We start from the raw sequence: 24,071 nt of genomic DNA on the forward strand, positions 1-24,071 counted from the left end.
GCACCGCCCTTCAGCACCGCCCCTTCAGCACCGCCCCTCAGCACCGCCCCTTCAGCACCGCCCCTTCAGCACCGCCCTTCAGCACCGCCCCTTCAGCACCGCCCTTCAGCACCGCCCTTCAGCACCGCCCTTCAGCACCGCCCCTTCAGCACCGCCCTTCAGCACCGCCCCTTCAGCACCGCCCTTCAGCACCGCCCTTCAGCACCGCCCCTTCAGCACCGCCCTTCAGCACCGCCCTTCAGTTGGGATGAAATACAACAGCTAAATGAAAGTGCCACCTTCAGGTCAGTTTGAGTCATGACTGACCTGGTCCTGGTCCAGAACCTGCTGCTTCAGCTCCTCCTGCACCTGACTCTGCAGGTTCAGGTCATCGTCCTGGAACAAACACACCTGGTTCAGACCCGGTTCTGACCTGGTTCAGACCCGGTTCTGACCTGGTTCAGACCCGGTTCTGACCCGGTTCAGACCAGGTTCTGACCCGGTTCAGACCCGGTTCTGACCCGGTTCTGACCAGGTTCAGACCAGGTTCAGACCAGGTTCAGACCCGGTTCAGACCCGGTTCAGACCTGGTTCTGACCCGGTTCTGACCAGGTTCAGACCAGGTTCAGACCAGGTTCAGACCCGGTTCAGACCAGGTTCTGACCCGGTTCAGACCAGGTTCAGACCAGGTTCAGACCAGGTTCAGACCCGGTTCTGACCCGGTTCTGACCAGGTTCAGACCAGGTTCAGACCCGGTTCAGACCCGGTTCAGACCCGGTTCAGACCAGGTTCAGACCAGGTTCAGACCTGGTTCAGACCCGGTTCAGACCAGGTTCTGACCCGGTTCAGACCTGGTTCAGTACCTTGTCGTCCAGCTGCTTGTACAGGTCTGTGATGAGGCTCTCGTACTGAGCTCGCTCTTCATTGGTCACAGGCAAAGGGGGCGGAGTCTCAGTCACAACTGTGGGCCAATCAGATGCCAGTTTCTTGTCTCTGTGAGTCTGCTGCTCCAAAGGTACCGCCTCCCCTGTGGCACAAGGGTTAGACTCAGCACTTTGAACCAATATGGCCGACTTCCTGTCCGTCGTAGGGCGACGACGTAATGTTTGACCAAAACAACGTCTCATTTCTCAGTTCGGGTTTGCAGCTCTTACTGGCTCAGGCCAATGGTGTTAACCATGTTTTAGTGAAATGAGTGGAGCCTGTCAGAAGCACCTGCAGGTTTAGGGGTTAGACAGAGAGCACATATGCACCTTTCCTCCAGCGCTGCAGCTCCCCCTCCAGGCGGTGGTTGGACACCGTTAAACTCCTCGTCTTTTCTTTTTCTTTCTCGTATTTCCGCTTCCACTCGTCCGCTGTCAGCTCCACGTTCACACTCACCGTGTTCTTTATTGTTTTGGCCCTGAAAAAGGACCCAGTTTAGACTTGGGTTAGTCCTGGTTTGGTTCTGGTCTAGACCTGGTTTAGTCCTGGTCTCGACCCACCTCTGTCCGAACATCAGCGTGGACCTGGTCTCGGGTTCATTGTAGGACGAAGGCGAGCAGCAGACGATGATGGTGGTTCGACAGTTTCCTCCAAGAGAGTCCTGCAGGATCCGCGTCATTTTGCTGTCTCTGTACGGGACGTGAGTTTTCTGTGGAGGAGAACACAGCCGCTAGCATACACACATCAGCTAGCATACACACACACAGGATCTGTGTCACTAGCATACACACAGCCGCTAGCATACACACACGCAGGATCTATGTCACTAGCATACACACAGCCGCTAGCATACACACAGCCGCTAGCATACACACACGCAGGATCTGTGTCACTAGCATACACACAGCCGCTAGCATACACACAGCCGCTAGCATACACACACACAGGATCTGTGTCACTAGCATACACACAGCCACTAGCATACACACACGCAGGATCTGTGTCACTAGCATACACACAGCCGCTAGCATACACACAGCTGCTAGCATACACACACGCAGGATCTGTGTCGCTAGCATACACACACACAGGATCTGTGTCGCTAGCATATACACACGCAGGATCTGTGTCGTGAGCTTTCTGCGGAGGAAACACAGCCGCTAGCATACACACACCCGCTAGCATACGCACAGATGCTGGCATACGCACAGCCGCTGGCATACGCACAGCCGCTAGCATACGCACAGCCGCTGGCATACGCACAGCCGCTGGCATACGCACAGCCGCTGGCATACGCACAGCCGCTGGCATACGCACAGCCGCTGGCATACGCACAGTCGCTGGCATACGCACAGCCGCTAGCATACGCACAGCCGCTAGCATACGCACAGCCGCTAGCATACGCACAGCCGCTAGCATACGCACAGTCGCTAGCATACGCACAGCCGCTAGCATACGCACAGTCGCTAGCATACGCACAGCCGCTAGCATACGCACAGTCGCTAGCATACGCACAGCCGCTAGCATACGCACAGCCGCTAGCATACGCACAGCCGCTGGCATACGCACAGTCGCTGGCATACGCACAGCAGCTGGCATACGCACAGCAGCTAGCATACGCACAGCCGCTAGCATACGCACAGTCACAGCCGCTGGCATACGCACAGCAGCTAGCATACGCACAGTCGCTAGCATACGCACAGCCGCTGGCATACGCACAGTCGCTAGCATACGCACACACAGGATCTGTGTCACTAGCATACACACAGCCACTAGCATACACACACGCAGGATCTGTGTCACTAGCATACACACAGCCGCTAGCATACACACAGCTGCTAGCATACACACACGCAGGATCTGTGTCGCTAGCATATACACACGCAGGATCTGTGTCGTGAGCTTTCTGCGGAGGAAACACAGCCGCTAGCATACACACACCCGCTAGCATACGCACAGATGCTGGCATACGCACAGCCGCTGGCATACGCACAGCCGCTGGCATACGCACAGCCGCTGGCATACGCACAGCCGCTGGCATACGCACAGCCGCTGGCATACGCACAGCCGCTGGCATACGCACAGCCGCTGGCATACGCACAGCCGCTGGCATACGCACAGCCGCTGGCATACGCACAGCCGCTGGCATACGCAGAGTCGCTGGCATACGCACAGCCGCTGGCATACGCACAGCCGCTGGCATACGCACAGCCGCTGGCATACGCACAGCCGCTGGCATACGCACAGCCGCTAGCATACGCACAGCCGCTTGCATACGCACAGACGCTGGCATACGCACAGCAGCTAGCATACGCACAGCCGCTAGCATACGCACAGCCGCTAGCATACGCACAGTCGCTGGCATACGCACAGCAGCTAGCATACGCACAGCCGCTAGCATACGCACAGTCACTAGCATACGCACAGCCGCTGGCATACGCACAGCCGCTGGCATACGCACAGCCGCTGGCATACGCACAGTCGCTAGCATACGCACACACAGGATCTGTGTCACTAGCATACACACAGCCACTAGCATACACACAGCTGCTAGCATACACACACGCAGGATCTGTGTCGCTAGCATACACACACACAGGATCTGTGTCGCTAGCATATACACACGCAGGATCTGTGTCGTGAGCTTTCTGCGGAGGAAACACAGCCGCTAGCATACACACACCCGCTAGCATACGCACAGATGCTGGCATACGCACAGTCGCTGGCATACGCACAGCCGCTGGCATACGCACAGCCGCTGGCATACGCACAGCCGCTGGCATACGCACAGCCGCTGGCATACGCACACCCGCTAGCATACGCACAGTCGCTGGCATACGCACAGTCGCTGGCATACGCACAGCCGCTGGCATACGCACAGCCGCTGGCATACGCACAGCCGCTGGCATACGCACAGCCGCTGGCATACGCACACCCGCTAGCATACGCACAGATGCTGGCATACGCACAGTCGCTGGCATACGCACAGTCGCTGGCATACGCACAGCCGCTAGCATACGCACAGCCGCTAGCATACGCACAGTCGCTGGCATACGCACAGCAGCTAGCATACGCACAGCCGCTAGCATACGCACAGTCACTAGCATACGCACAGCCGCTGGCATACGCACAGCCGCTGGCATACGCACAGCCGCTAGCATACGCACACACAGGATCTGTGTCACTAGCATACACACAGCCACTAGCATACACACAGCTGCTAGCATACACACACGCAGGATCTGTGTCGCTAGCATACACACACACAGGATCTGTGTCGCTAGCATATACACACGCAGGATCTGTGTCGTGAGCTTTCTGCGGAGGAAACACAGCCGCTAGCATACACACACCCGCTAGCATACGCACAGATGCTGGCATACGCACAGTCGCTGGCATACGCACAGCCGCTAGCATACGCACAGCCGCTGGCATACGCATAGCCGCTGGCATACGCACAGCCGCTGGCATACGCACACCCGCTAGCATACGCACAGATGCTGGCATACGCACAGTCGCTGGCATACGCACAGTCGCTGGCATACGCACAGCCGCTGGCATACGCACAGCCGCTGGCATACGCACAGCCGCTGGCATACGCACAGCCGCTGGCATACGCACAGCCGCTGGCATACGCACACCCGCTAGCATACGCACAGATGCTGGCATACGCACAGTCGCTGGCATACGCACAGTCGCTGGCATACGCACAGCCGCTAGCATACGCACAGCCGCTAGCATACGCACAGTCGCTGGCATACGCACAGCAGCTAGCATACGCACAGCCGCTAGCATACGCACAGTCACTAGCATACGCACAGCCGCTGGCATACGCACAGCCGCTGGCATACGCACAGTCGCTAGCATACGCACACACAGGATCTGTGTCACTAGCATACACACAGCCACTAGCATACACACAGCTGCTAGCATACACACACGCAGGATCTGTGTCGCTAGCATACACACACACAGGATCTGTGTCGCTAGCATATACACACGCAGGATCTGTGTCGTGAGCTTTCTGCGGAGGAAACACAGCCGCTAGCATACACACACCCGCTAGCATACGCACAGATGCTGGCATACGCACAGTCGCTGGCATACGCACAGCCGCTAGCATACGCACAGCCGCTGGCATACGCACAGCCGCTGGCATACGCACAGCCGCTGGCATACGCACACCCGCTAGCATACGCACAGATGCTGGCATACGCACAGTCGCTGGCATACGCACAGCCGCTGGCATACGCACAGCCGCTGGCATACGCACAGATGCTGGCATACGCACAGTCGCTGGCATACGCACAGCCGCTGGCATACGCACAGCCGCTGGCATACGCACAGCCGCTGGCATACGCACAGCCGCTGGCATACGCACAGCCGCTGGCATACGCACAGCCGCTGGCATACGCACAGCCGCTGGCATACGCACAGCCGCTAGCATACGCACAGTCGCTGGCATACGCACAGCCGCTGGCATACGCACAGCAGCTGGCATACGCACAGCCGCTCGCGCTGAGCTTCCTGTGGAGGGAAAGTGTCTGTGCTTTTCTCTGAACTGGATTCAACTAAAGTTTCTTAATCATATATAACGTGTCAAAACATATTTAAATCATATTAAAAAGTTGTTTACAGATAAACAGTTGTTTACAGATAAACAGTTGTTTACAGATAAACAGTTGTTTACAGATAAACAGTTGTTTACCTTGCCCTCGGACAGGGCGGAGATCACGTTGCCCAGCGCAGACAGAGACTTGTTGATGTTTTTGGCTTCGTCCAAAACGGATCCTTCAGCTCCGGTTTTACTGACCTACAACACAAAAGAAAACCTGAACCTGGACTAGACCTGGACTAGACCTGGACTAGACCTGGACTAGGACCTGGACTAGGACCTGGACTAGGTCAGACCCGGTTTGGACTCGGTTTGGACCCGGTTACCTTCTCGCTTCCAGCCAGATCCACCAGGTAGAGTTTTCCAGAGACTTTAGTTTCTGTTTCTACATTTTCTTGTTTGATGTTGATGAGAAAAATACTGTGACTCCTGGAACTGTGTTCGTTCATGTCTGCAACAGAACAAGACCTGGTTAGTCCTGGTTTAGTCTTGGTTTAGTCCTGGTTTAGACCTGGTTAGTCCTGGTTTAGTCCTGGTTTAGACCTGGTTAGTCCTGGTTTAGTCTTGGTTTAGTCCTGGTTTAGTCCTGGTTTAGTCCTGGTTTAGACCTGGTTTAGTCCTGGTTTAGACCTGGTTTAGACCTGGTTTAGTCCTGGTTTAGTCCTGGTTTAGTCCTGGTTTAGACCTGGTTTAGTCCTGGTTTAGTCCTGGTTTAGTCCTGGTTTAGTCCTGGTTTAGTCCTGGTTTAGACCTGGTTTAGACCTGGTTTAGTCCTGGTTTAGTCCTGGTTTAGTCCTGGTTTAGACCTGGTTTAGTCCTGGTTTAGTCCTGGTTTAGTCCTGGTTTAGTCCTGGTTTAGTCCTGGTTTAGACTCACTGGTCACTGCCACGTGGCGATTGCTTTTTCCTTCATCGATGACGTCCATCACTTCCTCTGGACTCGTCACAAAGCGCTCGGTGCAGCCCTGAGGTCAAAGGTCACAGGATCAGAGGTCACAGGGTCAAGAGTTATTAACATTAGACATTTACATGAGCCGATCATGAGACTTTAATGATGCCTCAGGATACGATTGGCGGCTGTCAAAAGCATCTCATGCGTCTCACTTACATAAGGACATATGAGTTTTACACATGAGGGCGGAGCTAGTGGGACTGTACAGGATGAGGGCGGAGCCAGTGGGACTCTACAGCATGAGGGCGGAGCTAGTGGGACTGTACAGGATGAGGGCGGAGCCAGTGGGACTCTACAGCATGAGGGCGGAGCTAGTGGGACTGTAGAGGATGAGGGCGGAGCCAGTGGGACTCTAGAGCATGAGGGCGGAGCTAGTGGGACTGTACAGGATGAGGGCGGAGCTAGTGGGACTGTAGAGGATGAGGACGGAGCCAGTGGGACTCTACAGCATGAGGGCGGAGCCAGTGGGACTGTATAGCATGAGGGCGGAGCCAGTGGGACTGTATAGCATGAGGGCGGAGCTAGTGGGACTGTAGAGGATGAGGACGGAGCCAGTGGGACTCTACAGCATGAGGGCGGAGCCAGTGGGACTGTATAGCATGAGGGCGGAGCCAGTGGGACTGTATAGCATGAGGGCGGAGCCAGTGGGACTGTACAGGATGAGGGCGGAGCCAGTGGGACTCTACACTATGAGGGCGGAGCCAGTGGGACTGTACAGGATAAGGGCGGAGTTAGTGGGACTGTACAGGATGAGGGCGGAGCTAGTGGGACAGTACAGCATGAGGGCGGAGCTAGTGGGACTGTACAGGATGAGGGCGGAGCTAGTGGGACTATATAGCATGAGGGCGGAGCTAGTGGGACTGCATAGCATGAGGGCGGAGCCAGTGGGACTGTACAGCATGAGGGCGGAGCTAGTGGGACTGTACAGCATGAGGGCGGAGCTAGTGGGACTGTATAGCATGAGGGCGGAGCTAGTGGGACTGCATAGCATGAGGGCGGAGCCAGTGGGACTGTACAGCATGAGGGCGGAGCTAGTGGGACTGTACAGGATGAGGGCGGAGCTAGTGGGACTGTATAGCATGAGGGCGGAGCCAGTGGGACTGTATAGCATGAGGGCGGAGCTAGTGGGACTGTACAGGATGAGCTAGTGGGACTGTACAGCATAAGGGCGGAGCTAGTGGGACTGTACAGGATTAGGGCGGAGCTAGTGGGACTGTACAGCATGAGGGCGGAGCTAGTGGGACTGTATAGCATGAGGGCGGAGCCAGTGGGACTGTACAGCATGAGGGCGGAGCTAGTGGGACTGTACAGGATGAGGGCGGAGCTAGTGGGACTGTATAGCATGAGGGCGGAGCTAGTGGGACTGTACAGGATGAGGGCGGAGCTAGTGAGACTGTACAGCATGAGGGCGGAGCCAGTGGGACTGTATAGCATGAGGGCGGAGCTAGTGGGACTGTAGAGGATGAGGACGGAGCCAGTGGGACTGTACAGCATGAGGGCGGAGCCAGTGGGACTGTATAGCATGAGGGCGGAGCTAGTGGGACTGTACAGGATGAGGGCGGAGCCAGTGGGACTGTACAGCATGAGGGCGGAGCTAGTGGGACTGTACAGGATAAGGGCGGAGCCAGTGGGACTCTACACTATGAGGGCGGAGCCAGTGGGACAGTACAGGATGAGGGCGGAGCTAGTGGGACAGTACAGCATGAGGGCGGAGCTAGTGGGACTGTACAGGATGAGGGCGGAGCTAGTGGGACTATATAGCATGAGGGCGGAGCTAGTGGGACTGCATAGCATGAGGGCGGAGCTAGTGGGACTGTACAGGATGAGGGCGGAGCTAGTGGGACTGTACAGCATGAGGGCGGAGCTAGTGGGACTGTATAGCATGAGGGCGGAGCTAGTGGGACTGCATAGCATGAGGGCGGAGCCAGTGGGACTGTACAGCATGAGGGCGGAGCTAGTGGGACTGTACAGGATGAGGGCGGAGCTAGTGGGACTGTATAGCATGAGGGCGGAGCTAGTGGGACTGTATAGCATGAGGGCGGAGCTAGTGGGACTGTACAGGATGAGCTAGTGGGACTGTACAGCATAAGGGCGGAGCTAGTGGGACTGTACAGGATTAGGGCGGAGCTAGTGGGACTGTACAGCATGAGGGCGGAGCTAGTGGGACTGTATAGCATGAGGGCGGAGCCAGTGGGACTGTACAGCATGAGGGCGGAGCTAGTGGGACTGTACAGCATGAGGGCGGAGCTAGTGGGACTGTATAGCATGAGGGCGGAGCTAGTGGGACTGTACAGGATGAGGGCGGAGCTAGTGAGACTATAGCATGAGGGCGGAGCTAGTGGGACTGTATAGCATGAGAGCGGAGCTAGTGGGACTGTATAGCATGAGGGCGGAGCTAGTGGGACTGTATAGCATGAGGGCGGAGCTAGTGGGACTGTATAGCATGAGGGCGGAGCCAGTGGGACTGTATAGCATGAGGGCGGAGCTAGTGGGACTGTAGAGGATGAGGACGGAGCCAGTGGGACTCTACAGCATGAGGGCGGAGCCAGTGGGACTGTATAGCATGAGGGCGGAGCTAGTGGGACTGTACAGGATGAGGGCGGAGCCAGTGGGACTGTACAGCATGAGGGCGGAGCTAGTGGGACTGTACAGGATGAGGGCGGAGCTAGTGGGACAGTACAGCATGAGGGCGGAGCTAGTGGGACTGTACAGGATGAGGGCGGAGCTAGTGGGACTATATAGCATGAGGGCGGAGCTAGTGGGACTGCATAGCATGAGGGCGGAGCCAGTGGGACTGTACAGCATGAGGGCGGAGCTAGTGGGACTGTACAGGATGAGGGCGGAGCTAGTGGGACTGTATAGCATGAGGGCGGAGCTAGTGGGACTGTACAGGATGAGCTAGTGGGACTGTACAGCATAAGGGCGGAGCTAGTGGGACTGTACAGGATTAGGGCGGAGCTAGTGGGACTGTACAGCATGAGGGCGGAGCTAGTGGGACTGTATAGCATGAGGGCGGAGCTAGTGGGACTGCATAGCATGAGGGCGGAGCTAGTGGGACTGTATAGCATGAGGGCGGAGCTAGTGGGACTGTACAGGATGAGCTAGTGGGACTGTACAGCATAAGGGCGGAGCTAGTGGGACTGTACAGCATGAGGGCGGAGCCAGTGGGACTGTATAGCATGAGGGCGGAGCTAGTGGGACTGTATAGCATGAGGGCGGAGCTAGTGGGACTGTATAGCATGAGGGCGGAGCTAGTGGGACTGTATAGCATGAGGGCGGAGCCAGTGGAACTGTACAGAATGAGGGCGGAGCCAGTGGGACTGTACAGGATGAGGGCGGAGCCAGTGGGACTGTACAGGGTGAGGGCGGAGCTAGTGGGACTGTACAGCATGAGGGCGGAGCCAGTGGGACTCTACAGCATGAGGGCGGAGCTAGTGGGACTGTACAGCATGAGGGCGGAGCCAGTGGGACTGTACAGGATGAGGGCGGAGCCAGTGGGACTGTACAGGATGAGGGCGGAGCCAGTGGGACTGTACAGGATGAGGGCGGAGTTAGTGGGACTGTAGAGGATGAGGACGGAGCCAGTGGGACTCTACAGCATGAGGGCGGAGCCAGTGGGACTGTATAGCATGAGGGCGGAGCCAGTGGGACTGTATAGCATGAGGGCGGAGCCAGTGGGACTGTAGAGGATGAGGACGGAGCCAGTGGGACTCTACAGCATGAGGGCGGAGCCAGTGGGACTGTATAGCATGAGGGCGGAGCCAGTGGGACTGTATAGCATGAGGGCGGAGCCAGTGGGACTGTACAGGATGAGGGCGGAGCCAGTGGGACTCTACACTATGAGGGCGGAGCCAGTGGGACTGTACAGGATAAGGGCGGAGTTAGTGGGACTGTACAGGATGAGGGCGGAGCTAGTGGGACAGTACAGCATGAGGGCGGAGCTAGTGGGACTGTACAGGATGAGGGCGGAGCTAGTGGGACTGCATAGCATGAGGGCGGAGCCAGTGGGACTGTACAGCATGAGGGCGGAGCTAGTGGGACTGTACAGGATTAGGGCGGAGCTAGTGGGACTGTACAGCATGAGGGCGGAGCTAGTGGGACTGTATAGCATGAGGGCGGAGCTAGTGGGACTGCATAGCATGAGGGCGGAGCCAGTGGGACTGTACAGCATGAGGGCGGAGCTAGTGGGACTGTACAGGATGAGGGCGGAGCTAGTGGGACTGTATAGCATGAGGGCGGAGCTAGTGGGACTGTACAGGATGAGCTAGTGGGACTGTACAGCATAAGGGCGGAGCTAGTGGGACTGTACAGGATTAGGGCGGAGCTAGTGGGACTGTACAGCATGAGGGCGGAGCTAGTGGGACTGTATAGCATGAGGGCGGAGCCAGTGGGACTGTACAGCATGAGGGCGGAGCTAGTGGGACTGTACAGGATGAGGGCGGAGCTAGTGGGACTGTATAGCATGAGGGCGGAGCTAGTGGGACTGTACAGGATGAGGGCGGAGCTAGTGAGACTGTACAGCATGAGGGCGGAGCCAGTGGGACTGTATAACATGAGGGCGGAGCTAGTGGGACTGTATAGCATGAGGGCGGAGCCAGTGGGACTGTATAGCATGAGGGCGGAGCTAGTGGGACTGTACAGGATGAGGGCGGAGCCAGTGGGACTGTACAGCATGAGGGCGGAGCTAGTGGGACTGTACAGGATGAGGGCGGAGCCAGTGGGACTCTACACTATGAGGGCGGAGCCAGTGGGACAGTACAGCATGAGGGCGGAGTTAGTGGGACTGTACAGGATGAGGGCGGAGCTAGTGGGACAGTACAGCATGAGGGCGGAGCTAGTGGGACTGTACAGGATGAGGGCGGAGCTAGTGGGACTATATAGCATGAGGGCGGAGCTAGTGGGACTGCATAGCATGAGGGCGGAGCCAGTGGGACTGTACAGCATGAGGGCGGAGCTAGTGGGACTGTACAGGATGAGGGCGGAGCTAGTGGGACTGTACAGGATGAGCTAGTGGGACTGTACAGCATAAGGGCGGAGCTAGTGGGACTGTACAGCATGAGGGCGGAGCTAGTGGGACTGTATAGCATGAGGGCGGAGCTAGTGGGACTGCATAGCATGAGGGCGGAGCCAGTGGGACTGTACAGCATGAGGGCGGAGCTAGTGGGACTGTACAGGATGAGGGCGGAGCTAGTGGGACTGTATAGCATGAGGGCGGAGCTAGTGGGACTGTACAGGATGAGCTAGTGGGACTGTACAGCATAAGGGCGGAGCTAGTGGGACTGTACAGGATTAGGGCGGAGCTAGTGGGACTGTACAGCATGAGGGCGGAGCTAGTGGGACTGTATAGCATGAGGGCGGAGCCAGTGGGACTGTACAGCATGAGGGCGGAGCTAGTGGGACTGTACAGGATGAGGGCGGAGCTAGTGGGACTGTATAGCATGAGGGCGGAGCTAGTGGGACTGTACAGGATGAGGGCGGAGCTAGTGAGACTGTACAGCATGAGGGCGGAGCCAGTGGGACTGTATAGCATGAGGGCGGAGCCAGTGGGACTGTATAGCATGAGAGCGGAGCTAGTGGGACTGTATAGCATGAGGGCGGAGCTAGTGGGACTGTAGAGGATGAGGACGGAGCCAGTGGGACTCTACAGCATGAGGGCGGAGCCAGTGGGACTGTATAGCATGAGGGCGGAGCTAGTGGGACTGTACAGGATGAGGGCGGAGCCAGTGGGACTGTACAGCATGAGGGCGGAGCTAGTGGGACTGTACAGGATAAGGGCGGAGTTAGTGGGACTGTACAGGATGAGGGCGGAGCTAGTGGGACAGTACAGCATGAGGGCGGAGCTAGTGGGACTGTACAGGATGAGGGCGGAGCTAGTGGGACTATATAGCATGAGGGCGGAGCTAGTGGGACTGCATAGCATGAGGGCGGAGCCAGTGGGACTGTACAGGATTAGGGCGGAGCTAGTGGGACTGTACAGCATGAGGGCGGAGCTAGTGGGACTGTATAGCATGAGGGCGGAGCTAGTGGGACTGCATAGCATGAGGGCGGAGCCAGTGGGACTGTACAGCATGAGGGCGGAGCTAGTGGGACTGTACAGGATGAGGGCGGAGCTAGTGGGACTGTATAGCATGAGGGCGGAGCTAGTGGGACTGTACAGGATGAGCTAGTGGGACTGTACAGCATAAGGGCGGAGCTAGTGGGACTGTACAGGATTAGGGCGGAGCTAGTGGGACTGTACAGCATGAGGGCGGAGCTAGTGGGACTGTATAGCATGAGGGCGGAGCCAGTGGGACTGTACAGCATGAGGGCGGAGCTAGTGGGACTGTACAGGATGAGGGCGGAGCTAGTGGGACTGTATAGCATGAGGGCGGAGCTAGTGGGACTGTACAGGATGAGGGCGGAGCTAGTGAGACTGTACAGCATGAGGGCGGAGCCAGTGGGACTGTATAGCATGAGGGCGGAGCTAGTGGGACTGTATAGCATGAGGGCGGAGCTAGTGGGACTGTTTGGCATGAGGGCGGAGCCAGTGGGACTGTACAGAATGAGGGCGGAGCCAGTGGGACTGTACAGGATGAGGGCGGAGCCAGTGGGACTGTACAGGGTGAGGGCGGAGCTAGTGGGACTCTACAGCATGAGGGCGGAGCTAGTGGGACTGTACAGCATGAGGGCGGAGCCAGTGGGACTGTACAGGATGAGGGCGGAGCCAGTGGGACTGTACAGGATGAGGGCGGAGTTAGTGGGACTGTACAGGATGAGGGCGGAGCTAGTGGGACTATATAGCATGAGGGCGGAGCCAGTGGGACTGTACAGCATGAGGGCGGAGCTAGTGGGACTGTACAGGATGAGGGCGGAGCTAGTGGGACTGTACAGGATTAGGGCGGAGCTAGTGGGACTGTACAGGATTAGGGCGGAGCTAGTGGTACTGTATAGCATGAGGGCGGAGCTAGTGGGACCTGGTCCAGACTGTTCCTCAGGACTCTAAGTTCCTCCAGTCACAATACGAGCCACATCTGTGGAGAGGAGGTCCTGATGAGTCAGAGACTTTTAAAACTGAAGGAGCGTCACATGGTTTTCATGGACGAGTAAAGATAAGACCATAAACTTTCATTTATTTTGGATTGAAGTAGAACCTTTTGACCTTAAACTAAATGTGTCACATGTGCACTTCAGACTGAGGTTTGTACCTTGATGAAGGGCACTCGGTTCTGTGATCAAATGTGAATATATGATTATATTTCTGTGATGTATTTTATCTGCATAATAGTGATATTTTATCTGCATCATTAGTCTAAGAGAAGAACGGGTGTGTGACAAACTGCATTTGTGAAGGGGTCGTAAAGATGGGCCAAAGGATGTTTACCCCAGGGGGGGTGACAGCCCAGAGGAGTCTGGGTAATGTTTACCCAAGGCTTGATCTCTACGGAAAAATACCAAGTGCCTTGATGTGAAGCTGACCAATGAGAAATGTGACCCGCCTATTCCAGAATATCTAATAAAACCAACCAGCATGGGACAAAACGGTGTGAGACACAGGAGGATCACGCAGGCTGCTTACAACAGCCTGCGTGATCAGTCCCGGCGTTTTCTCCCATGCATGCCACACAAACGTCTGATATTTCTGTGTCGTTTCATATTCTAAGTTGAATTGTGTTCTCGGTGTGTTAAGGAATAACATCGGTGTTTGTCTGATTCCATGACAGGTTCAGACTGAGGCTTGTACCTTGACGAAGGGAACTCGGTTCTTGTCTTCGTGCACAGACAGGTTTGTCTTGGTCACTGAGGAACAGAATCAAAGACTTTTACACATTTAAACATTTCTGAGGTCATGTGAGGTCACAGGTCATGTGAGGTCACAGGTCATGTGAGGTCATAGGTCATGTGAGGTCATGTGAGGTTACAGGTCATGTGAGGTCATGTGAGTTTGCAGGTCATGTAAGGTCATGTGAGGTCATGTGAGGTCACAGGTTATGTGAGGTCATAGGTCATGTGAGGTCATGTGAGGTTACAGGTCATGTGAGGTCATGTGAGTTTGCAGGTCATGTAAGGTCATGTGAGGTCACAGGTCATGTGAGGTTACAGGTCATGTGAGGTCATAGGTCATGTGAGGTCATGTGAGGTCAAAGGAGGTCACAGGTCATGTGAGGTCAAAGGAGGTCACAGGTTATGTGAGGTCAGAGGTCATGTGAGGTCACAGGTCATATGAGGTCATGTGAGGTCAGAGGTCATGGGACGTACCATCTAACAGGTCTCGGATCTTGTCCAGGTAAATCTCAAAGTACGACACCTGCAGCAGCAGCAAAGTCACATGTGAATGTGAGAAACTAAATCAAGGCTAAATCAGACTGGAATAAAATCTTCTCATTTAAACAGTTTCATTTGTAAAAAAGTTTCATTTGTGAAAAAGTTTCTTTCAGATGGAGAAGTTTTGTTCTTGTCATAAACATTTAGTCTGTTGTTAATATTGAATAAAACACAAGACAATGAACTCAATCTTTATCCAATATTGAGATAGCAACTTTAGACCTATATTATGTTACACTTTAGGGTCAGGGTCAGGGTTAGGGTCAGGTCAGGGTCAGGGTTAGGGTCAGGTCAGGGTTAGGGTCAGGGTCAGGGTCAGGGTCAGGGTTAGGGTCAGGGTTAGGGTCAGGTCAGGGTTAGGGTTAGGGTCAGGGTCAGGGTCAGGGTCAGGGTTAGGGTCAGGGTCAGGGTCAGGGTCAGGGTTAGGGTCAGGGTCAGGTCAGTGTCAGGTCAGGGTCAGGGTCAGGGTCAGGGTCAGGGTCAGTGTCAGGGTTAGGGTCAGGGTTAGGGTTAGGGTTAGGGTCAGGGTCAGGGTTAGGGTCAGGTCAGGGTTAGGGTCAGGGTTAGGGTCAGGTCAGGGTTAGGGTCAGGGTTAGGGTTAGGGTTAGGGTCAGGGTCAGGGTCAGGGTCAGGGTTAGGGTCAGGGTTAGGGTCAGGGTCAGGGTCAGGGTTAGGGTCAGTGTCAGGTCAGTGTCAGGTCAGTGTCAGGGTTAGGGTCAGGGTCAGGGTTAGGGTCAGGTCAGTGTCAGGTCAGTGTCAGGGTCAGGGTCAGGGTCAGGGTCAGGGTCAGGTCAGGGTCAGGTCAGGGTCAGGTCAGGGTCAGGTCAGGGTTAGGGTTAGGGTTAGGGTTAGGGCGTTCAGGGCGTTCAAGACGTTCAGGGCGTTCAGGGCGTTCAGAAGCTGCTCAGAAGCTGCTCAGAAGCTGCTCAGGACCAGCACGTCTCACCTTGATGTGGAACTCCAGGTTCTGGTCCATGGAGTAAATGTGGCTGAAGATGTCGGAGGCGATTCTGGGGATAACGCCCATGTTCTCCTCGTCATGAAGGACGCCCTGGAAACACAGAGAAGACTCTTCTACAAGCTGTTCAGTGTCAGGACCTGAGCAGGATCTGAGCAGGATCTGAGCAGGATCTGAGCAGGATCTGAGCAGGATTAGAGCAGCTTTAGAGCAGGATTAGAGCAGGATTAGAGCAGCTTTAGAGCAGCTTTAATAATAATATAATATAATAACTTTTATTTATATAGCGCTTTTCAGTGAAAGTCCAGGTTGAGTTGGCGTAGGATGTGACCAAGGGGGAAGATGTAGCAGATGAAGAGGAGGGGGCCGAGGACTGAGCCCTGGGGGACCCCTGCGTTACTGGGGAGAGGGTGCATGAGTGACCGGAGAGGGAAATGAACTCTTGCCTGTTGGTGAGGTAGGATGTGAGCCAGTCAAGTGCAGAGCCCTCAACACCCAGTTGGCGCAGCCTTTGTAGGAGGATGGAATGGTTTATAGTGTCAAAGGCTGCGCTGAGGTCTAGTAGTAACAGGATGTTGAGGGCCCCGGAGTCTGCAGAGGTGAGGAGATCGTTGAGGGCCCCGGAGTCTGCAGAGGTGAGGAGATCGTTGAGTACTTTGACCAGGGCTGTTTCAGTGCTGTGAAGTGGGCGGAGCCAGATTGGAGGGGTTCATAGAGGTTGTTTGACTGGAGGTGGGTGTGAAGTTGGGCGGCGACGATGCGTTCCAGCGTTTTTGAGAGGAACGGCAGGTTGGAGATGGGGCGGTAGTTGGAGAGGTTGGCGGAGTCTAGGGTGGGTTTTTTGAGGATGGGGGTGATGGAGGCCAGTTTGTAGATGGAAGGAACATGGCCGAGGGATAAAGACTGGTTGAAGAGGGTGGTGAGATGGGGGATGAGAGCAGGGAGGCAAGCCTGGGTTAGAGTCGTTGGGAGCAAGATTAGAGCAGGTTTAGAGCAGCTTTAGAGCAGCTTTAGAGCAGGATTAGAGCAGGATTAGAGCAGGATTAGAGCAGGATTAGAGCAGCTTTAGAGCAGGTTTAGAGCATCTTTAGAGCAGGATTAGAGCAGGTTTAGAGCAGCTTTAGAGCAGCTTTAGAGCAGGATTAGAGCAGGATTAGAGCAGGATTAGAGCAGGATTAGAGCAGGATTAGAGCAGCTTTAGAGCAGGTTTAGAGCATCTTTAGAGCAGGATTAGAGCAGGTTTAGAGCAGGATTAGAGCAGGATTAGAGCATCTTTAGAGCAGGATTAGAGCAGTTTTAGAGCAGCTTTAGAGCAGCTTTAGAGCAGGATTAGAGCAGGATTATAGCAGGATTAGAGCAGGTTTAGAGCAGGATTAGAGCAGCTTTAGAGCAGGTTTAGAACAGGTTTAGAGCAGGTTTAGAGCAGTTTTAGAGCAGGATTAGAGCAGGATTATAGCAGGATTATAGCAGCTTTAGAGCAGGATTAGAGCAGCTTTAGAGCAGCTTTAGAGCAGCTTTAGAGCACGTTTAGAGCAGGTTTAGAGCAGGATTAGAGCATCTTTAGAGCATCTTTAGAGCAGGATTAGAGCATCTTTAGAGCAGGTTTAGAGCAGGTTTAGAGCAGGATTAGAGCAGCTTTAGAGCAGCTTTAGAGCAGGTTTAGAGCAGGATTATAGCAGGATTATAGCAGGTTTAGAGCAGGTTTAGAGCAGGATTAGAGCAGCTTTAGAGCAGCTTTAGAGCAGCTTTAGAGCAGCTTTAGAGCAGCTTTAGATCAGGTTTAGAGCAGGATTAGAGCAGGATTAGAGCATCTTTAGAGCAGCTTTAGAGCAGGATTAGAGCAGGATTAGAGCAGGATTAGAGCAGGATTAGAGCAGCTTTAGAGCAGGATTAGAGCAGGTTTAGAGCAGGATTAGAGCATCTTTAGAGCATCTTTAGAGCAGCTTTAGAGCAGGTTTAGAGCAGCTTTAGAGCATATTTAGAGCAGGATTAGAGCATCTTTAGAGCAGGATTAGAGCAGGATTAGAGCAGCTTTAGAGCAGGATTAGAGCAGCTTTAGAGCAGCTTTAGAGCAGGTTTAGAGCAGCTTTAGAGCAGCTTTAGAGCAGGTTTAGAGCAGGTTTAGAGCAGGTTTAGAGCAGGATTAGAGCAGGATTAGAGCAGGATTAGAGCAGGATTAGAGCAGGATTAGAGCAGCTTTAGAGCAGGTTTAGAGCATCTTTAGAGCAGGATTAGAGCAGGTTTAGAGCAGGATTAGAGCAGTTTTAGAGCAGCTTTAGAGCAGCTTTAGAGCAGGATTAGAGCAGGATTATAGCAGGATTAGAGCAGGTTTAGAGCAGGATTAGAGCAGCTTTAGAGCAGGTTTAGAACAGGTTTAGAGCAGGTTTAGAGCAGCTTTAGAGCAGGATTAGAGCAGGATTATAGCAGGATTATAGCAGCTTTAGAGCAGGATTAGAGCAGCTTTAGAGCAGCTTTAGAGCAGCTTTAGAGCACGTTTAGAGCAGGTTTAGAGCAGGATTAGAGCATCTTTAGAGCATCTTTAGAGCAGGATTAGAACATCTTTAGAGCAGGTTTAGAGCAGGTTTAGAGCAGGATTAGAGCAGCTTTAGAGCAGGTTTAGAGCAGGTTTAGAGCAGGATTATAGCAGGATTATAGCAGGATTAGAGCAGCTTTAGAGCAGCTTTAGAGCAGCTTTAGAGCAGCTTTAGAGCAGCTTTAGAGCAGCTTTAGATCAGGTTTAGAGCAGGATTAGAGCAGGATTAGAGCATCTTTAGAGCAGCTTTAGAGCAGGATTAGAGCAGGATTAGAGCAGGATTAGAGCAGCTTTAGAGCAGCTTTAGAGCAGGATTAGAGCAGCTTTAGAGCAGGTTTAGAGCAGGATTAGAGCATCTTTAGAGCAGCTTTAGAGCAGGTTTAGAGCAGCTTTAGAGCATATTTAGAGCAGGATTAGAGCATCTTTAGAGCAGGATTAGAGCAGCTTTAGAGCAGCTTTAGAGCAGGATTAGAGCAGCTTTAGAGCAGCTTTAGAGCAGGTTTAGAGCAGCTTTAGAGCAGCTTTAGAGCAGGATTAGAGCAGCTTTAGAGCAGCTTTAGAGCAGCTTTAGAGCAGGTTTAGAGCAGGATTAGAGCAGCTTTAGAGCAGCTTTAGAGCAGCTTTAGAGCAGGTTTAGAGCAGGTTTAGAGCAGGTTTAGAGCAGGTTTAGAGCAGGATTAGAGCAGGATTAGAGCAGGATTAGAGCAGTTTTAGAGAAGCTTTAGAGCAGGATTAGAGCATGTTTAGAGCAGGATTAGAGCAGGATTAGAGCATCTTTAGAGCAGGATTAGAGCAGTTTTAGAGCAGGTTTAGAGCAGGATTAGAACAGGATTATAGCAGGATTAGAGCATCTTTAGAGCAGGATTAGAGCAGGTTTAGAGCATGATTAGAGTAGGATTAGAGCATCTTTAGAGCAGGTTTAGAGCAGCTTTAGAGCAGCTTTAGAGCAGGATTAGAGCAGGATTAGAGCAGTTTTAGAGCAGCTTTAGAGCAGCTTTAGAGCAGGATTAGAGCAGGATTAGAGCAGTTTTAGAGCAGCTTTAGAGCAGGATTAGAGCAGCTTTAGAGCAGGATTAGAGCATCTTTAGAGCAGGTTTAGAGCAGGATTAGAGCAGGATTAGAGCATCTTTAGAGCAGGATTAGAGCAGGTTTAGAGCAGGATTAGAGCAGGATTAGAGCATCTTTAGAGCAGGATTAGAGCAGTTTTAGAACAGGTTTAGAACAGGTTTAGAGCAGGATTAGAGCAGGATTATAGCAGGATTAGAGCAGGATTAGAGCAGGTTTAGAGCAGCTTTAGAGCAGCTTTAGAGCAGCTTTAGAGCAGCTTTAGAGCAGTTTTAGAGCAGCTTTAGAGCAGCTTTAGAGCAGCTTTAGAGCAGGTTTAGAGCAGCTTTAGAGCAGTTTTAGAGCAGCTTTAGAGCAGCTTTAGAGCAGGTTTACCTCCATGGTGTGGGTCTTTCCTGAAGACGTCTGTCCATATGCAAAGATGGTCCCGTTATATCCACCAAGGACATCTGGACCAGAGACAAAGAGAAACACAGTTATTGATCAGAGCGTTCTTCACTTCTCGTGTTCATTCATTTCCAGAAAAGGGTCAATGTCACGGTTACGTTCACACAAACCTTCAGATTAAAAGGCAAAATAATGTTTCATGAAATAATTAAATTAGATATTTGATTATAGAATTGTTAAATGCCTAATAAAGGCTGGTGCCCCAAATGCAGCGTGTCATGTTGGACCTCAGCAGTATATACTATTACTACAGTACCCTGTATATTACTACAGTACACTGTATAGTACTACAGTACACGGTATAGTACTACAGTACACGGTATAGTACTACAGTACACGGTATAGTACTACAGTACACTGTATATTACTACAGTACACTGTATATTACTACAGTACACTTTATATTACTACAGTACCCTGTATATTACTACAGTACCCTGTATATTACTACAGTACACTGTATATTACTCCAGTACACTGTATATTACTACAGTACCCTGTATATTACTACAGTACACTGTATATTACTCCAGTACACTGTATAGTACTACAGTACACTGTATTTTACTACAGTACACTGTATATTACTACAGTACCCTATATAGTACTACAGTACACTGTATATTACTACAGTACACTGTATATTACTACAGTACCCTGTATAGTACTACAGTACACTGTATGTTACTACAGTACCCTGTATATTACTACAGTACCCTGTATATTACTACATTACCCTGTATAGTACTACAGTACACTGTATAGTACTACAGTACACTATATATTACTACAGTACACCGTGTAGTACTACAGTACACTGTATATTACTACAGTACACTGTATATTACTACAGTACACTGTATAGTACTACAGTACACTGCATATTACTACAGTACACTGCGTAGTACTACAGTACACTGCATATTACTACAGTACACTGTATAGTACTACAGTACACTGTATATTACTACAGTACACTGTATAGTACTACAGTACACTGTATTTTACTACAGTACCCTGTATATTACTACAGTACCCTGTATATTACTACAGTACACTGTATATTACTACAGTTCAGTTTATTACTACAGTACACTGTATAGTACTACAGTACACTGTATAGTACTACAGTACACTGTAGTACTATACAGTATTACACTGTATAGTACTACAGTACACTAGTAAAATACAGTGTACTGTAGTACTATACAGTGTACTGTAGTAAAATACAGTGTACTGTAGTAATATACAGTGTACTGTAGTACTATACACAGTACACTGTATATTACTACAGTACACTGTATATTACTACAGTACACTGTATAGTACTACAGTACCCTGTATATTACTACAGTTTAGTTTATTACTACAGTACACTGTATTTTACTACAGTACACTGTATTTTACTACAGTACACTGTATAGTACTACAGTACACTGTATAGTACTACAGTACACTGTATTTTACTACAGTACACTGTATATTACTACAGTACACTGTATTTTACTACAGTACACTGTATATTACTACAGTACACGGTATATTACTACAGTACCCTGTATATTACTACAGTACACTGTATATTACTCCAGTACACTGTATATTACTACAGTACCCTGTATATTACTACAGTACACTGTATATTACTCCAGTACACTGTATAGTACTACAGTACACTGTATTTTACTACAGTACACTGTATATTACTACAGTACCCTATATAGTACTACAGTACACTGTATATTACTACAGTACACTGTATATTACTACAGTACCCTGTATAGTACTACAGTACACTGTATGTTACTACAGTACCCTGTATATTACTACAGTACCCTGTATATTACTACATTACCCTGTATAGTACTACAGTACACTGTATAGTACTACAGTACACTATATATTACTACAGTACACCGTGTAGTACTACAGTACACTGTATATTACTACAGTACACTGTATATTACTACAGTACACTGTATAGTACTACAGTACACTGCATATTACTACAGTACACTGCGTAGTACTACAGTACACTGCATATTACTACAGTACACTGTATAGTACTACAGTACACTGTATATTACTACAGTACACTGTATAGTACTACAGTACACTGTATTTTACTACAGTACCCTGTATATTACTACAGTACCCTGTATATTACTACAGTACACTGTATATTACTACAGTTCAGTTTATTACTACAGTACACTGTATAGTACTACAGTACACTGTATAGTACTACAGTACACTGTAGTACTATACAGTATTACACTGTATAGTACTACAGTACACTAGTAAAATACAGTGTACTGTAGTACTATACAGTGTACTGTAGTAAAATACAGTGTACTGTAGTAATATACAGTGTACTGTAGTACTATACACAGTACACTGTATATTACTACAGTACACTGTATATTACTACAGTACACTGTATAGTACTACAGTACCCTGTATATTACTACAGTTTAGTTTATTACTACAGTACACTGTATTTTACTACAGTACACTGTATTTTACTACAGTACACTGTATAGTACTACAGTACACTGTATAGTACTACAGTACACTGTATTTTACTACAGTACACTGTATATTACTACAGTACACTGTATTTTACTACAGTACACTGTATATTACTACAGTACACGGTATATTACTACAGTACACTGTATAGTACTACAGTACCCTGCATATTACTACAGTTCAGTTTATTACTACAGTACACTGTATAGTACTAAAGTACACTGTATAGTACTACAGTACACTGTATAGTACTACAGTACCCTGCATATTACTACAGTTCAGTTTATTACTACAGTACACTGTATTTTACTACAGTACACTGTATAGTACTACAGTACACTGTATATTACTACAGTACACTGTATAGTACTACAGTACCCTGTATATTACTACAGTTCAGTTTATTACTACAGTACACTGTATAGTACTACAGTACACTGTATATTACTACAGTACACTGTATAGTACTACAGTACACTGTATATTACTACAGTACACTGTATATTACTACAGTACACTGTATATTACTACAGTACACTGTATAGTACTAGAGTACCCTGCATAGTACTACAGTACACTGTATATTACTACAGTACACTGTATAGTACTACAGTACCCTGTATATTACTACAGTTCAGTTTATTACTACAGTACACTGTATAGTACTACAGTACACTGTATATTACTACAGTACACTGTATAGTACTACAGTACACTGTATATTACTACAGTACACTGTATATTACTACAGTACACTGTATAGTACTACAGTACCCTGCATAGTACTACAGTACACTGTATATTACTACAGTACACTGTATAGTATTACAGTACACTGTATTTTACTACAGTACACTGTATAGTACTACAGTACACTGTATATTACTACAGTACACTGTATAGTACTACAGTACACTGTATAGTACTACAGTACACTGTATATTACTACAGTACACTGCATATTACTACAGTACACTGCATATTACTACAGTACACTGTATAGTACTACAGTACCCTGCATATTACTACAGTACACTGTATATTACTACAGTACCCTGCATATTACTACAGTACACTGTATAGTACTACAGTACACTGTATATTACTACAGTACACTGTATAGTACTACAGTACCCTGCATATTACTACAGTACCCTGCATACTACTACAGTACACTGTATAGTACTACAGTACACTGTATATTACTACAGTACACTGTATAGTACTACAGTACACTGTATATTACTACAGTACCCTGCATATTACTACAGTACACTGTATATTACTACAGTGCCCTGCATATTACTACAGTACACTGTATATTACTACAGTACCCTGCATATTACTACAGTACACTGTATAGTACTACAGTACACTGTATATTACTACAGTACACTGTATAGTACTACAGTACACTGTATAGTACTACAGTACACTGTATAGTACTACAGGACCCTGCATATTACTACAGTACACTGCATATTACTACAGTACACTGTATAGTACTACAGTACCCTGCATATTACTACAGTACACTGTATATTACTACAGTACACTGTATAGTACTACAGTACACTGTATAGTACTACAGTACCCTGTATATTACTACAGTACACTGTATTTTACTACAGTACACTGCATATTACTACAGTACACTGTATAGTACTACAGTACACTGTATAGTACTACAGTACCCTGCATATTACTACAGTACCCTGCATATTACTACAGTACACTGTATAGTACTACAGTACACTGTATATTAC

General features: G+C 50.3%; 1 protein-coding gene across 1 annotated transcript in view; it reads right to left on the minus strand.

The window, feature by feature from the left end:
- LOC140359127 (kinesin heavy chain-like) overlaps positions 1 to 24,071 on the minus strand; it is a 60,043-nt gene that overhangs the window by 14,010 nt on the left and 21,962 nt on the right. Inside the window, exons 3-13 of the mRNA XM_072443995.1 lie at positions 19,702 to 19,775; positions 15,717 to 15,821; positions 14,705 to 14,753; positions 14,190 to 14,245; positions 6,395 to 6,482; positions 5,845 to 5,969; positions 5,612 to 5,716; positions 1,464 to 1,612; positions 1,233 to 1,381; positions 843 to 1,006; positions 307 to 375 (exon numbers count right to left, since the gene is read on the minus strand). Coding sequence (XP_072300096.1) covers positions 307 to 375; positions 843 to 1,006; positions 1,233 to 1,381; positions 1,464 to 1,612; positions 5,612 to 5,716; positions 5,845 to 5,969; positions 6,395 to 6,482; positions 14,190 to 14,245; positions 14,705 to 14,753; positions 15,717 to 15,821; positions 19,702 to 19,775 — 1,133 coding nt within the window. The remainder of the gene's footprint in view (positions 1 to 306; positions 376 to 842; positions 1,007 to 1,232; positions 1,382 to 1,463; positions 1,613 to 5,611; positions 5,717 to 5,844; positions 5,970 to 6,394; positions 6,483 to 14,189; positions 14,246 to 14,704; positions 14,754 to 15,716; positions 15,822 to 19,701; positions 19,776 to 24,071) is intronic.

The sequence above is a fragment of the Eucyclogobius newberryi genome, unplaced genomic scaffold (assembly GCF_026437365.1).
Source record: "Eucyclogobius newberryi isolate DKJ021-1_F unplaced genomic scaffold, fEucNew1.0.hap1 SCAF_14, whole genome shotgun sequence".
NCBI classification, from domain to species: domain Eukaryota; kingdom Metazoa; phylum Chordata; class Actinopteri; order Gobiiformes; family Gobiidae; genus Eucyclogobius; species Eucyclogobius newberryi.